At 31.5% G+C, this 14,798-nt stretch overlaps 1 protein-coding gene across 1 annotated transcript; it reads right to left on the reverse strand.

The window, feature by feature from the left end:
- Positions 1-998: 998 nt before the first annotated feature.
- Positions 999-11,895, reverse strand: LOC106666220 (MOB kinase activator-like 2). Its single transcript, XM_014393255.2, has 5 exons — positions 11,617-11,895; positions 5,335-5,498; positions 5,152-5,248; positions 4,967-5,091; positions 999-3,039 (listed from the first exon to the last, which is right to left on the reverse strand). Exons 1-5 carry the CDS (start codon positions 11,619-11,621, stop codon positions 2,717-2,719), a joined length of 714 nt encoding a protein of 237 aa, XP_014248741.1. The 5' UTR covers positions 11,622-11,895; the 3' UTR covers positions 999-2,716.
- Between the last annotated feature and the right edge of the window lie 2,903 nt (positions 11,896-14,798).

The raw sequence follows: 14,798 nt of genomic DNA on the forward strand, positions 1-14,798 counted from the left end.
AGGTTTATTAGGAAATTCAGGCATTCCCAAACTAATTTTGGAGCTAAAAGCATTAGTGCCTTTATAGCAGGCTGTCGTGAAGTAAGTAGACCTGTGCACCTTTCATAATCTGTATCAACTCCTGAGACTGCTGGATTACTTAGACCTCAGGTGTAAATTCAACCCCTTAATCCCCATACACCTACTCCATGTTGCTTATTTGATCCATCTAGTATACCATTTTATGGCCTCTTCCTAAAACTTACAGATGCCATTCTTCCAAAGAAGTTTCCATTGCTGTTGTGGGCTTGTTTTGTGTCTCCTTATGCAGTTCTTAGTCACTATACTAGTGCTTCATATTTGACCAAGGGTCTGCCGTTTGTTTTGTCATATGCCATCTTAGGGCTCTTCCAGTTTTTGCAAAACAATCTCTGGTCAAGGGTTATATATTTTTGATTGGTTGCTTTTAGATATAGCTTCCTTCTTCTTTTAAGGGGTATGAGAGATGTTTTCTAATGCTTCCTCTACATAATGGCACTATACTGGTCGGAAAGATGTCCTCTATCAGTGTGTCCCTGTGCCATCTGAGTCAACATGTCCATCCACACACTGATCAATGATTGGCCATTGTAGTAGCGCAGAGTATGAATTTACTGCGCATATTGTTTGCACAGGAGGGCTCCTATGAAGTGAGAGGAAAACCAATCCACAAAGCCATCCTTAACCACCGTAAACTGCACGCCAACCGACTCTCCACACAATGGCTTGTGGTGGCCAATGATGGGCAAACAAAACAATAAAAGTAAAAAACAAGAAAGATAACTAAAAATAAAATAAGTTATCATATAAATAAAGCTTAAAATCAAAAATATAATGTCTTGCAAGCACTAAACTTACCAAGGCAACATTTATAGCTTTAAAAATGCAAAAACTACAACAGATTCCAAATCTAAATTATAAATGATTTCTATGTTCTAATTTTAAATATGGAAATGAGGTGATAAGTGAAATCATCTAAATCACGAATATAATATTTATTTTACTCAAATTTTTCCTCAATAACTCTCTATACATAAAATTAAGGATATAGCTTTCTTGCAGTCTATTTGTTTATTTTATTCTTTTTTTTCTTCCTAGGTGAATGTGTTTTGTGTAGATTAAACTAGCATTACTAACATATATGTACACAGTGACTACACAGATAGTATATTGTCAACTGATAAAAATTAAATAAGTAAAAACAAAACAACCAAGGAATTAATAATCACTAGCCTAAGAAGTATCAGAAACAAAAACATGACATTCAAAAATAGTTCTTTACAAGCAAAATAAGTTTTAATTCGTTTTTTGTTTTTTCTCTTAATACAATATTTTATTACCACTTTGTTCCTAAATAAACAAAAATTGTTTTCTTTTCTTTTTTGAAGTTGGGGGAGTAAAAATTTTAACTTTTTTTATATTAAATTACCATTGTTTTTGGCAGGGAAACATTAAAACTACTGTCTATTGGACATAACACACAAAAATATTGATCTAAAATAGAAAAGGAGAAAGCAAATAATTTATTTTTTGTTTGTTAATAAAATTACATTTAAAAACCAATTAAGCATTTTTTTTCTTGTTCAAGAAACTTTCTAACAAATCACAATTTCACATCACAAGTGCACCACAAGTGCTGTGTTTTAAAGTTAATTAAAAACAAACTTTGTTGTAAACGGGCAAAATTAAAAACGAAAATGTTATATTCACAAGGAAACAACATTAATGAACAAGGTCGGTAGAAGATCCAAGATTGATTTAAAAAAAAGTTAGGGACAATTACAACGGTCAAATTATAAAAATATTATGCCGACCCCCCCTCCTAGATCTTTTTTAAGAAGGACAAATGTCTACAAGGCGAATCCACAAGTTAATACAATGCCACTGGCTTTCATAGTTTCAATAATAAAACTATTGAATGAAGCAGATTTCAAAAAGTTGGCACTAATGTCATTACAATTCATTATGCTTTAAAACGCTTAAAACGTCCAAATGAAAACAAAAAAACAATTAAGCAGAGTATTAAAATCTCCGTATATTAATTGGAATATTTCTATTTCTATCGGGAGAGTCAATTCAATTTTTAAAATGTTTTAAAAGCAATATTTCTACAAATATACTACATTTTAAAAGTCATCACTTCATTTGTTCATTTCATCAAACCGACTAATCTTGTGATTTTCTATCGACCTTGATTGGACACTATCTGTCAGATTTAACACTTGTTTGTCCTCGACCGAAGGCCATTTATGGTACTCTTTAAATGTGTTATAATATATTACTCTTGACTAGCTGGTCATTTTATTTTTTAAAAAAGTTAATTTTTTTTAAACCAGCCTCAATTTTTTTCGGTCAGGGCAAGATAATTAACAGTGTCTTATGTACTTACCACAAAGGAGCATTCAGTCTCTATACACTATGTACATTATGTATACATAACTAACAAATAATTAACAACAGCTTAACATGAAGCCCAATTTAAGTACATAACAAGTCCACCTTGAGTGCGTGATGGATAAAACAACCAAGGTAAGACTTATGAGAGCTCTATACTACTAAGGTTTTTTTTTCTCTTTTTCATTATATATAATTTTTTTCCTTTTTACTCTTTTTTTTAATTTTTTTTTTTTTTTTCAAGCTCTATACACAAAGTTAAAGGAAAGAGATCAAGCAGCTGGTGCAAGAGTGTATTCACAGCCTATTGAGCGTTGTTTTGCTCTGGTGGTACTGGTTGTTGAACAGTTTCCTGTTGTGGTTGTTGTTGTTGCGGTTGTTCCTGGTCAGTTTCTAAAAGTTTTAGAGCGGTCACAAGGTCTGAAAGTATTTCAGTCTCGTGCGGATCGATTAAATTGAACCTTGCGTTGAACAGTATCAAATGTGCAAAGAGGCAATTTAAATGGGCGTGAAGGTTTAAAAGTACGACTTCACGGAAATGGCAGTGGTACAGATGTGCCATTACATGGAACAGTAGGCGGAGTATTTTACGTACGATCGATTCAAAAGAATTCGGAAATTCATTTGCTGAAACAAAAATAATAAAAAGTAAAATAAAATGGTTTTATTTAATGAAAAGAACAATCTTATAGAGTAAAAAATGTATCAAAGGACTTTTTTTTTTCTTAATGGCTTTATGTATATGCATGAGTCAATATGTTATGCATTCATTTTGGGGGGAAGGGTATCATGAAAAAAAGGGCCAGAGGTGACAGCGGGAATTGAACCCACGTCTGCGAGGTCTACGAGCCGTCTCTCAAGCTAACCACTCGGCTACCGCAGCCCTCATCAAAGGACTTCTGGACGAGATATTATATTTGAAAATATAGCATAAATATAAAAAATATGGCATCAGTGGCCACAGTGGTTAAGAAATTGACACGGTATAAGTTAAAAGTCCAAGGTTCAAAATTCAGCTCAGATATACTGTCAAATTCATTTTTTTTTTTCCAAAAACATTGGCACCTTCATTGAACATTCATATAACTTCATACATAAAATACCCTTGTTTAAAAAATGATTTCTGACTAACTGTACATAAAAAAACAAAAACTACAGATTTAAATTTTTCTGAATGATTACTGAATTTGTTTTTCTCTTCGACTTCCCAAATCCATATCATGATCTAGTCCCTTAAGGCACATCACATTCTCATGATTCAACTTTTATTGATCAACAACAAAAACTATCCAGTTCAACAGAGTTGATTGTCTAAAGTCCCAGTCACATTTTTATCGTCAAGACTTCCGGTTGTCATGAGTCATCCTTTCAAGCTGAAACATAACTTGAAATATGTGAACATCTCAGTTGACTATGTTTTCCTATTTAACTGTTGCACTGCACATGTTTTTTGTTTATAAAATAGTTAAAAAACAAGAACAAAAAGAGCCTCAAGTGGACTATTAGTGAGAAGATCTAAAATTATTAAAATTTTATCATAACTCATAGCATGATGTATTTTGCATATATGTATTATGCAAAAATACAGATTTGAAAGAAAAATTTTTTTGTGGGGTTCACAAAGGCAGAGGTCATATCAACTCATGGGGTACCATTTTTTGAAGGAAAGAAAACACATTTGTATGTTGCATTTGAATCAAGTGGCCCTGAATACGAATCCAAGTCTCTTATCTATCTGTAATGAGTCACCATGTCAACACCTGAACTGTTGCCACCGGTGCTCCAAAAACGCTGACGGTTTCTGTTGTAAAGTAAATGGAAATTTCATTGCAAAAGTGAGATGTTTGCCGTGGATTACCACTATTTGGTGCATAAAGGTTGCCAATATTTTTAATTTACAAACCCCATGGTCAATGATGATGCAACTTGATGAGTAAAATAATGCAATTCTTGTTATTCAAGAAGGCTCAATGTTCAACTACCAATTGGGTGTTGCATACCAGGGTCAAACCACTTTACAATACCTTTTACATATTATTAATCAAATAAAATTTCATGGGCTATAACAAGAAATGAACCCAGAAATGGCAGAAAATATGAGGTAGACATCCTAACCACGCAATCCCTTCAATGTGTATAAAATAAAGATATGAGAGAAAATCCATCGAGTTTTACCATAAAAATAACCAAAAATAGATTTTAAGAACACGCCTTCAGATTCTCTTCAAAGTCTTCACATTTAAAGGGAAAATATTTCACACATTAGAAGACAAACTGGAGAAAATTATTTCCAATGATAATCTGAGGAGTGGAATTGAGTAGTTAACCATTTTAATTGCAATTAATGTTAATTAGGAAATTAATTTGTTGTATCACCTATTTTTGTAATGTTATAAAAATATGTTAATGGTTGTGATTTTTCAATGTCGTATATTTAAATTTAAATAATGTATTAAAAAAGAAAAAAGTACATGTTTGTAAAGATATTAGCTTTATTTTCTGCACAATATTTCCCATGAATGTATGGATCATGAGATAAAAAAAATCTGCTTACCGTATTTTGTAGGAAATATATTTTCATCTGTTATAGTTTTTTGCGTAAATGTCATAACATAATCTATATATTGAGGCGCAGCTACCCTAGTTTTTTTCCCTTTTTCATCGAACCATAAATAAGTTCTGAAACAAAATATCGAATTAGTTTTGTTAATATTAAATCTAAAAAAGGAGATTATTTACCTAAGTTGGGGGCCTGTCATATCTGGACAGCCCGACATGGTACAAAATTCCGATATAGTTCCATAAACTAAATTGATGTGGTCGAAAAACGCAATTGCTACAAAACAACAACACAAATGAAACAATCAAAATGTGCCAGATCTATTTTGTTAGTAATATTTATTTAAAAAATATTCAACTGACTGTGTGAGGCAAGCCATTCATTATAGTCTAGCCCTGTTGGTAAATCGACTAAAATTTTTAAATCTACTTCCGGTAACTTTCTTTCTAAAACAGCTTCTTCTAAGTAAAATTTTGGCTCTTCGGAACAAACTGATGAAGATTCTCTGTCTTTGCGACGGGCTTTTCTGAAATAGAAACAAACATGTCAAATTAAGGCATCAAGAAACAAATTATCTAAAAAAACATTTGCTCAGATAAAACGACGTCCTAGACTTCGATACAGTTGGATATGATATCATTTCAACGATGAACACAAGTTGGTATTGGTGATTCATCATTCCTTCAGCCTTGAAAATATTCTTAACATTTCCCAAACTGAATCATACGAAGGAAAAGGTCAAAAGAAAAAAGATTTATCTGTAATGGCGACTTGAATGACTCAGATAATTGTCTTGTTTTGAAGCATTTCGGCCAAATTGTAACATCACCGTGGAACAAGATCCAACTGACAAAGACTCGTTTACAAAGACTCCCTATTCACTGATTGCAATTTTTAGATCCTTTACAGGTGCCATTTTCAATATTTGGATTTATTTTATTTATTAAAAAATAAATAAATGAATAAACAAATTGCAATACTACCCAGTGTATTATGTCTTTGAATAATGGCTTCCTGAGTTGAGAGAAGAGAAAGGATGATATGGTAAAACGTTAAAATAAAATAGGACAAAAGTTACTACATTATGTAATAACATCCTTGTACAATGATTTGTTCTGTAGAAAACAAAGCTCTATTAAGTTTTTCTAAAATATTTCTCCAGCCTATTATAAAATTAAATTAATCCCCTACTATCAGGATCATAAAATAAAACATTTTGCCTTGTAAGGAGAAAAAATGCTTTCCAAAAGTTTTAAAACAAAATTTCTTTGAGGTCCCCCTAATAATATATTTTACCTACTAAATATTAATGCTCACTTTCACATATTTATGAATTTTAAATAAACTCATAAAATATTCTGTAAGTTTTTTCAACAGCTGGAATAAAATCGAATCACATCTTGATGTATTATTAATAACCGGAGAAAAGAACACAAATTTAAAAATAAAATAGGGTGAGAGCTCGGCATTAACATTTTATCGGGGAATTACTCTACAAAATGAAAAGTAAATAAAACAAATAAAAAGCACATGGGTCTGATTAGTTTGAACGCATCCTAAACGAAGTAAATGAAAAATAAATGTTCCAATGGATTTTTATGTTTAAACCTCCTGAAAAGTAAATACACATAATATGAACTTTTCAGTTATAAATCCAACTAAGGCTACATTTTCTGTTATAAATTTAATAAATTTGTAAGGAATTTTTTTTAAATCATGATCAATTTTTAATGGCTCTCAAGGCTGAAAACTGTTCAGATTTTGATTACTGTCGAACTGCCGCTTGCCACTATCAGCTAATGAAGCCAAATAAGTACAATGAACTCAAAATAAGGCTGGAAATTTTTTAGATTTCAGTCACCTTATGAGACTAATTTTGGCAATTATACAACAAAATGGTCAGCTTTCAGCCTGCAAATTTAAAACACGAATGTACGCCATTGTGAATTACCTTCAAAACTTTTGTAAATTTAACATAGCATTGAAATAAATAGAGTAATAAATTTGTTTAACACAACATTTCCATTATTCGTTTCAAAATTTAGTTTTCCCAGCCGTTTCGGAAAAGGAGCTTGTAAATTGATTAAAATGTGTAACAATAAAAAGTGGAATAAACTTCACTTTAACTATTGGTATAAAAATAAATTTACAGTTGGCAATATAATTTACAAGCTAATAGACTTATAAATCTTGATAATTAGCAATACAATTGAAACCAAAAGTATGAAAGTAGTATTCAGTTGTATTCATAGTAATTCAATTTCAACATTTCAGCAAATGATTTTTTTAATAATAGAAATGCCAACTAAAATAAATGGTTTAATTGCTGTTAATAGAATAACAAATGACAATAATTGGCTCAAAGTCAATTAAGACTTTCTGTAAAGGGCAATATTAGCTGAAGTAATTTTGATTAAAGTTAACCATTGATGCAATATTTAAGAATTAGGCCAAAAATCTAAAATTAGAAGTTCTGATTGAAATAATTAACATTGGGTTTATTTAATTTGTGCTGCAAACGTAAAATTGATCTCAAATTAGAAAAGATAGAATATTCACATCATGTACTTTACACTAGTTTAGATATATTAATCTTAAAAGTCATCAAGAAAATTTTAACAAAAAGTTTTGATGACGTGAGGAGTCTTAGAAGGAATGGATGTCCTCGCTGAAGTAGTCAAGCTTTTATTTAATTGCAGTTAATGATGTCATAAATCTCAATAATTGACAGTGACCTCAAACAAGAAGAGATTAAAAACTGTCAAACGACAACTTTAATTGTCTCAATTTTGTCTGAAAAAGAAGTAATTTCTGCTTGAGTTGTTTCAATTAATGCTAGCAGTTTTTAAGATTTTTAATAATTAACAGTACAAAAGTGTTGAAAATTCTATTGTTCTCGTAGTAGAGAATATTTTTGTGATGAATGTTCTGGCTGAAAAAGTTAAGATTTGGTTTGATCAAGAGTTAATGGAAGTAGTTAATTCCCTTCTATTATTCTTGCCCTATATATAATAGCAATTAATGAAGAGCAAAAGGCTTAAAAAATTTTGTTTTCTTCATTGTAGAAATTTTGTTTTCAATTTGACTCTTTGTAGGTTATTTTTAACTTTATGTTCTGACTGAAAAAGTTTTGTTTCAATTTCTCTTCATATGTAAATATTGATAATTGACTTGGAATTGATGTTACAATATTTTAAAAGCTCTCATATCGTGATAATTGTTAAATTTGAATCATGTCGACCTCTATGTCCAGGTAAAATTAATTATATTAATGCCAATAACTTTTAAATGCTTGATAATTCATATCTAATAATTTTATAAATCTTAACTAGTTCTGGCAAAAAAATAAATTAAAATTTTTATTATATAGTGCTAGGGATGGGGTACGAGTCTACCCAGGCATTTAACCCCTCGGGTCTTGGTCGCCCGCCATGCATAATATATATTATATAGTGCTAGAAATTTCAATAATTGACTTTTTATTTTTATTTAATTTTTTTTAATGGCTTTATGAACTTTGCATTTTAGCCAAAAAAAGGCCAGAGGCTACGGTGGGAATCGAACCAATCACCGTGAGGTCTACCAACCGATTAGTCTATCACGGTGACCACTCAGGTACTGCTGCCCCAAAATTAAATAAATCCCTGTTTTGTACTGATGCAAATTGATGTTAAGAAACTTAATAATTTGCAACAAAATTGCAAACTAAAAGTTTAAAATCTCTACAATGAATAAAACGTATCATGTAATGAAAGTTCTGGCTGAAAAAGTAAATAAATAAATTAATTAATTAAAGAATTGGGTTTGTTTGGTGTAATCATGCTATAAATCCTTATAATTTGCTTTGAAATCAAACTAGTTGATTTAAAAGCCATTGGGAAAGTTATTGAATTTGTTTCATACCAATTTTTTCCAGCAATAGATTTAGTTTTTTAGTACTAATAACTTTTGAATGTTCAATAACTCATATATAATAGTTTTATACGTGACAATAATTGATTTCAACCTCAAACAAGAAATGATTAAAAGCTTAAAAAACCATTTTGATTGTAACAGTTTGGTCTGAAACACTCCGTAATTCAGGCTGGAATCATTACAATTCATCCTAGCAGTTTTACGATTCTTAATATTAAAATAGAACAAAGACACATAGACAGAAACAATAGAACAAAACATTTTCAACCATTTCCAGCAATATCAGTCCAATTAGATTTAATTTTATTAGTGTCAATAACAAATAAATTATCAGATCATAATATCTGATAGTTTATTTGTGTCAATAGTTTATTTTATAGGACAATTTTGAGCGTGTCAGGTTTGTCTGAAAAAGTAATTCCTGCCAAGTTATTTCGCTAATATAACATTTTGACAAAGAATGAATTGTTTTATGCAATACAAGTTCTGGCTGAAAAGAATTATCTTTTGTGGGTTTGTTTATTAAGTTCAACATTTCAACCATGATTATGAAAAGATTTGAAAGCTCTCTTGTTCCTTACAGTGTTCATTGTGAATGTTTTATTTAACAGAAGTAGTGGAAGAAAAAGTTTTTCCAATAGTCCATATTTAATTTATATGGCAATAATTGTCTTTAACTGCAAACTAAAAAAAAACTGAAAGCTGTCGTATATCAATTTTGTTCCTGATAACTTTTTCTCGATGTCTTAAAGAGAGAATAAAGATTCTGGTTAGAACTGTTTTGATAATAGCTTATTTTGATGGATATGTTTTATCTAATAGAAGTTCTTGTTGAAAAAAACTGATTTTTCGCGTGTCTGTTTTCTAAGTCAACATTTCAACAACAACCATGAAAAGGTGTGAAAGCTCTTTTGTTCTTTTCAGTGTTCTATTTGACCACGAGAATGTTTTGTTTAATACAAGTAGGGGAAGAAAAGGTTTTTCTAATAATCCATATTTAATTTACATGTCAATAATCGACTTTAACCGCAAACTAAATAAGGCTGAAAGCTGACATACGACAATTTGATCCTGATCATTTTTTCTTTATGTCATTAAGAAAGAAATCCAATCTGGGGTCATTTTTATAGTAGTTCATTTTGACCAAGACAGATATGTTTTCTATATTCAAAGTTCTAGATGAAAAGGATGATCTTCCATGTATGTTTTTTTTCAAGAGTTCAACATTTCAAAACCAACCAGTTATAAAAAAATTTGAAAGCCTTTTTCTACTTTTCAGTGTTCAATTTGACCAAGAGAATGTTTTATTTAATACAAGTAGTGGAAGAAAAAGGTTTTCTAATAATCTATATTTAAATTATATGTCAATAATTGACTTTAACCTCAAACTAAAAAAGACTGAAAGCTGTCATATGACAATTTTGATCCTGATCATTTTTTCTTGATGTTATTAAGAATGAAATTCCATCTGGAGTTGTTTTTATAGTAGTTCATTTGACCAAGACAGAAACGTTTTCTGTATTGGAAGTTCTAGATGAAATCTTTTTTTTCCGCCTAGGTCTGGTTTTTCAAGAGTTCAACATTTCAGTCGACCATGGTTACAAAAAGTTTGAAAAGGTCTCTTATTCTTGCGTTGTTCAATTTGGCTAAGAAAATATTTTATTTAATAGAAGTAGCACAAGAAAATTGTTCAAAAATGCAAATTTTATTTGTACGTCAATAATTGACTTATCCAAAAACTAAAAAGACTGAAAAAGCTGTCATATGTCAATTTTGACTCTAATAAATCAATGTCATTTTGGCCAAAGAGATTTTGGCAGGATTTTCAATTGGTGTTAATGGTCTTAGAAATAATTAAAAATTACCAATTAAACAAAAAACCTATGTATTGTGTAAGCTGTGTTGGAGATATTGTATTGGCTAGAATTCTTAACTTTGTTTTGGTTTTGGTGTTTTTCAACGGTGAGCTGTGAAAAAAAAATCTTTACGCTTAAATGAGCGTGAAAGCAAATTTCTTCCCCCGTGTACGAAGAAGATAGTTTTGACCAACTCTTTTGCCATGAATGTAATTTGTTAATAAAACCAGTTTTGAGAAAAAACTGGACAACCAGGGGACGGAATGTCCAAAAATTTTAAATGTTCACCATGAACTTATGATCAAATAGATCTAGCATTCTGTCTGCGTTTGTGTGTGTGAGATTATTTGAAACTGGGATTTTTCTGCATTGGAATCTGCAATCCCAAAGGGGAATAGATGTAAGGCTATTTTCCGTTCTTTTATCTTAAACATCGACCTAGGCAGAGGTGGAAATTAAGCGTAAAAAATCTTGGAACTGGGCCGAAATGGACGAAAAACAAACTAGGGTGAAATGGCACTTTTTTCGTTTTTAATGAGTTACATAAATGAAGGATAAATTATATTATTTAAACTTTATCCCTTTGGCTTTTTAATACAAAAAATGAAGATGTTCTGTCGAGTTTTGATTTTAAAGTGATTTTAAAAAGGAAATACAAGGAAAATCGTAAAGTGGTACAGAGGGAAAGGTGATTTTTCCTTAACGGTGAAGCCCTATCGAGGAAAAAAAATCAATAACTCGGATGTTCGCCTTTTGAAAATGAGACAGCCCGACTGGAAGGAAATCACTGGTAAATGGGAAAAAATGTGAAAAAACCGAGTTGTCAGCTCGATTTTTCCCGATGGGAAAATCAATTTGACGGTCAAGACTCACCCCATAAACCAGTCCACGGTATCGCGGAGATATTCGGGTAATCTATCCAGCTTGAAAGATGTTAGATACCTCCACGACACTGACAATAAACTAATTCATAAGTGTAAATATTTCACCATATCACAATATTCCATCTGTAAACATGGCGAATTTCTTTTCCATTCAAAAGAGGAACCATTGCCATCTGGACGTCAAACGGAATCACTGCCTCCCACTACAGCTCGGTGGGTCGCCTTTCTCCGGTTCCGACTCGGCTCATTCTCCCCTACAGACCTGGCTCCCTCCAATCTCTTCGATATTTAAAAATCCCACGGACAAAATTTCTATTTTTACCAAATATACTCGATATAATAATAATAATAATAATTAAAACAAAATTAAAACTTTTCGTTGTATTAAATAACAAAAGCACTACGGACATGGATCGTCCGATCCGTCTGCCAGAGGTCATTGGTTTACAAATATATATGCAGTTTAGAGAAGAAAGAGATACAAATAGAAAAATAGAGAAAAAAGAAAAAATATACAAAAAATAAAATACAAAGTATACCTAAAAAAATACAAACTACAAAAAATAAATAAATAAACAAGCTAACTAGTATTAAAAATGAAGTCTATATCCAAAATTTTGATGGCTTAATAACAATGAAAGAATAAAACTTAAAAATTAAATTCTTGAATCAATTTGTACCTGTAGCTCCAAGCATGTTTAGCATACTGAATCAAGCACCGAAAATTTGAGCCACTCAAGAACCGCAATAGCTCACTTCTTGGGAGAGTGAACCATGGTGTAAGAACCGAATCTCATCCAAAATCGAGCACTCCGCCAAAAAGTGAAACACAGTCTCGACGGAATATACCCGATATAAGCTAATCAAGCTAATCAAGATGAGAGTTGATTGACAAGGATACGCAGATGACTCAGTCATAACTAGAGCTCGGTTATATGTGCAATAAAAATCCTCATTTCCTGCTTATCTCCATCACCAAAAATTGTCCTTTAGTTTGTCAAATATTACTCATGAAAATTTTTTAATTTACTCTTTTTATGTAAGGTCTTAGTTGAGATGAAAATGTTAGTGTCAAGAGTGGGATTTGAACCCACGACCTTTGGCTCAATGTGCAACTGCTCTACCACTTGAGCTATTGTGACTTCGATCCTCTCAGACACCACTTCTCCATCACCAAAAATTGTCCTTTAGTTTGTCAAAAATATTACTCATGAACATTTTTTAATTTACTCTTTTTATGTAAGGTCTTGGTTGAGATGAAAATGTTAGTGTCAAGAGTGGGATTTGAACCCATGACGTTTGGCTCAATATGCAGCTGCTCTACCACTTGACCCACAGTGACTTCGATCCTCTCGGATACCAACTCTCCATCACAACCTACAACCTTTCACATTTTACCTCTCTTTGCCATTTTTCAAATGTTGTGTAATCAGGATGCCATTCTTAGCAACTTATGAAAATGTCCATGGTGAGCTGTTAGTGAAGTGATTACTTCTTTACTATGTTAATCTATTTATGTTCAGTGTTCTAATTGATCATATTAATTATTTCAATTAATTATTATTTTTATGTGAGGTCTTGGTTGAGATGAAAATGTTAGTGTCAAAAGCGGGATTCGGCTCAATATGCAGCAGCTCTAACCACTTGAGCTATCATGACTTCAATCTACTCGGAGACACCAAGGTTGAGATGGGGAATTGGTGCATTGGTATGAATGTATTTATTTGTGCGACTGTATTACAGAATTAGGAATATTTTGTACGTGTTGGGGCTGAAATGACCTAGATATTGAGAAAGTCCTTGTTGGAGCCTAACCCCCAATCTTCTGGGCATCTGGCTTAAGGGGAATACTAGTGACCCAGCAGCACAATGGGGTAGGTGAAATCCTGAGGTATATCCCCTAGGGTCATAACATCAAGAAGTGACAACCCTTCATAGTGAAATTACAACAAAACAAAAACCAATTATTTTGATGATATTATCATCATTTGGAAATTTAAATATGGAGTTTTCAACATTTATCTGTAAATCTTCTCCAATAATACCACTATACAAACAGAATTTCATTTATAACAGCAATTTGTCAACCTTCAAGTGATTGCACTAAGATAATTTTATTTAGTTATTTTAAAGGTACAAATAGGGCTTTATGCCCCCTTACATGTACTTATATTAGAAATAAATTAAATTTTACAAACATACTAAAATTAGAACAACAGCAACAACAATAATAATAAAACATATAATACAATATACAAAACAATAATGACAATAATGTATTTTTAATATTAATTATTTATAATCAAATGGTGGAACTACATTATGAAAGAAGAGCAGAAAGAAAAAAAAGGAAACAGGAAAAAGAAAAGGAAGAGGGAAGAAAATGAGATGATTCATGTTGGTTTTAAAAACTCAGATGCCGTGGACCTGAAACAAGCCAGCGAGGAAGCACAACATACTTCCCGGGGAAGCAAATTTCATAGGATAAGGCTAAAGGTTCAGAGGAGTGTTGAAGGCTGGGATATGATTGGTGTGGGATAAGAGTTCTCAAAACTGAACTCCCAGTTCTATTACAGAACTAAAGATACGTTTATATCTGACAGTTATTGCATGATATTTATGTCAAACTGATGTAAATTGTGGCTAATGTAAACAGTGAAGAATTTATATCGGGGATACATTTTTCAACCTCTTTGGCTATTTGTCTCTTTTCAAACTGGCTTCAAAAAATTTCATAGATGTGAAACAGATCTTCTCAAAATCTCATATGATAGCCTAGACATTGATGATAAGTGTACTATTATTGTTCTATATGATTTTTCCAAGGCATTCGGCTCCATAAATCATAATTTGCTTTGGAAAATGACGCTACTAATTTCATGTCTTCCTATCTGTCAAACAGAACTCAGAGAGTTAAAGTTTTGCATTCTAACTCTTCTTCTCTATCAATTTCAGCAATTCGATACATTCATGGTAACAGAGTTGGCCAAAGTTATACATCTTTATCCTACACTGGAGAAGAAATTTGTTTACATGCTTATTTAAGCGCAAAGAGATATTTTTTTCTCAGTTCTCCATTGCAAAACAAAACAAATTTAAAAATTCTAGCCAGTAGATATTCAACACAGCTTATACAATACATAGCTTTTGATTGTTTAATTAGCAATAGTT

The sequence above is a fragment of the Cimex lectularius genome, unplaced genomic scaffold, assembly GCF_000648675.2.
Source record: "Cimex lectularius strain Harlan isolate CLEC.00 unplaced genomic scaffold, Clec_2.1 scaffold5, whole genome shotgun sequence".
NCBI lineage: Eukaryota > Metazoa > Arthropoda > Insecta > Hemiptera > Cimicidae > Cimex > Cimex lectularius.

Bases quoted from the DNA above. Each gene is read 5' to 3' on its own strand.
- LOC106666220 (XM_014393255.2), bottom strand. The intron at 5,092-5,151 runs GTAAATAATCTC...ATTTTGTTTCAG, and splicing joins ATGACAGGCCCCCAACTTAG to AACTTATTTATGGTTCGATG. The intron at 3,040-4,966 runs GTAAGCAGATTT...TTTTTGTTTCAG, and splicing joins TATATTTCCTACAAAATACG to CAAATGAATTTCCGAATTCT.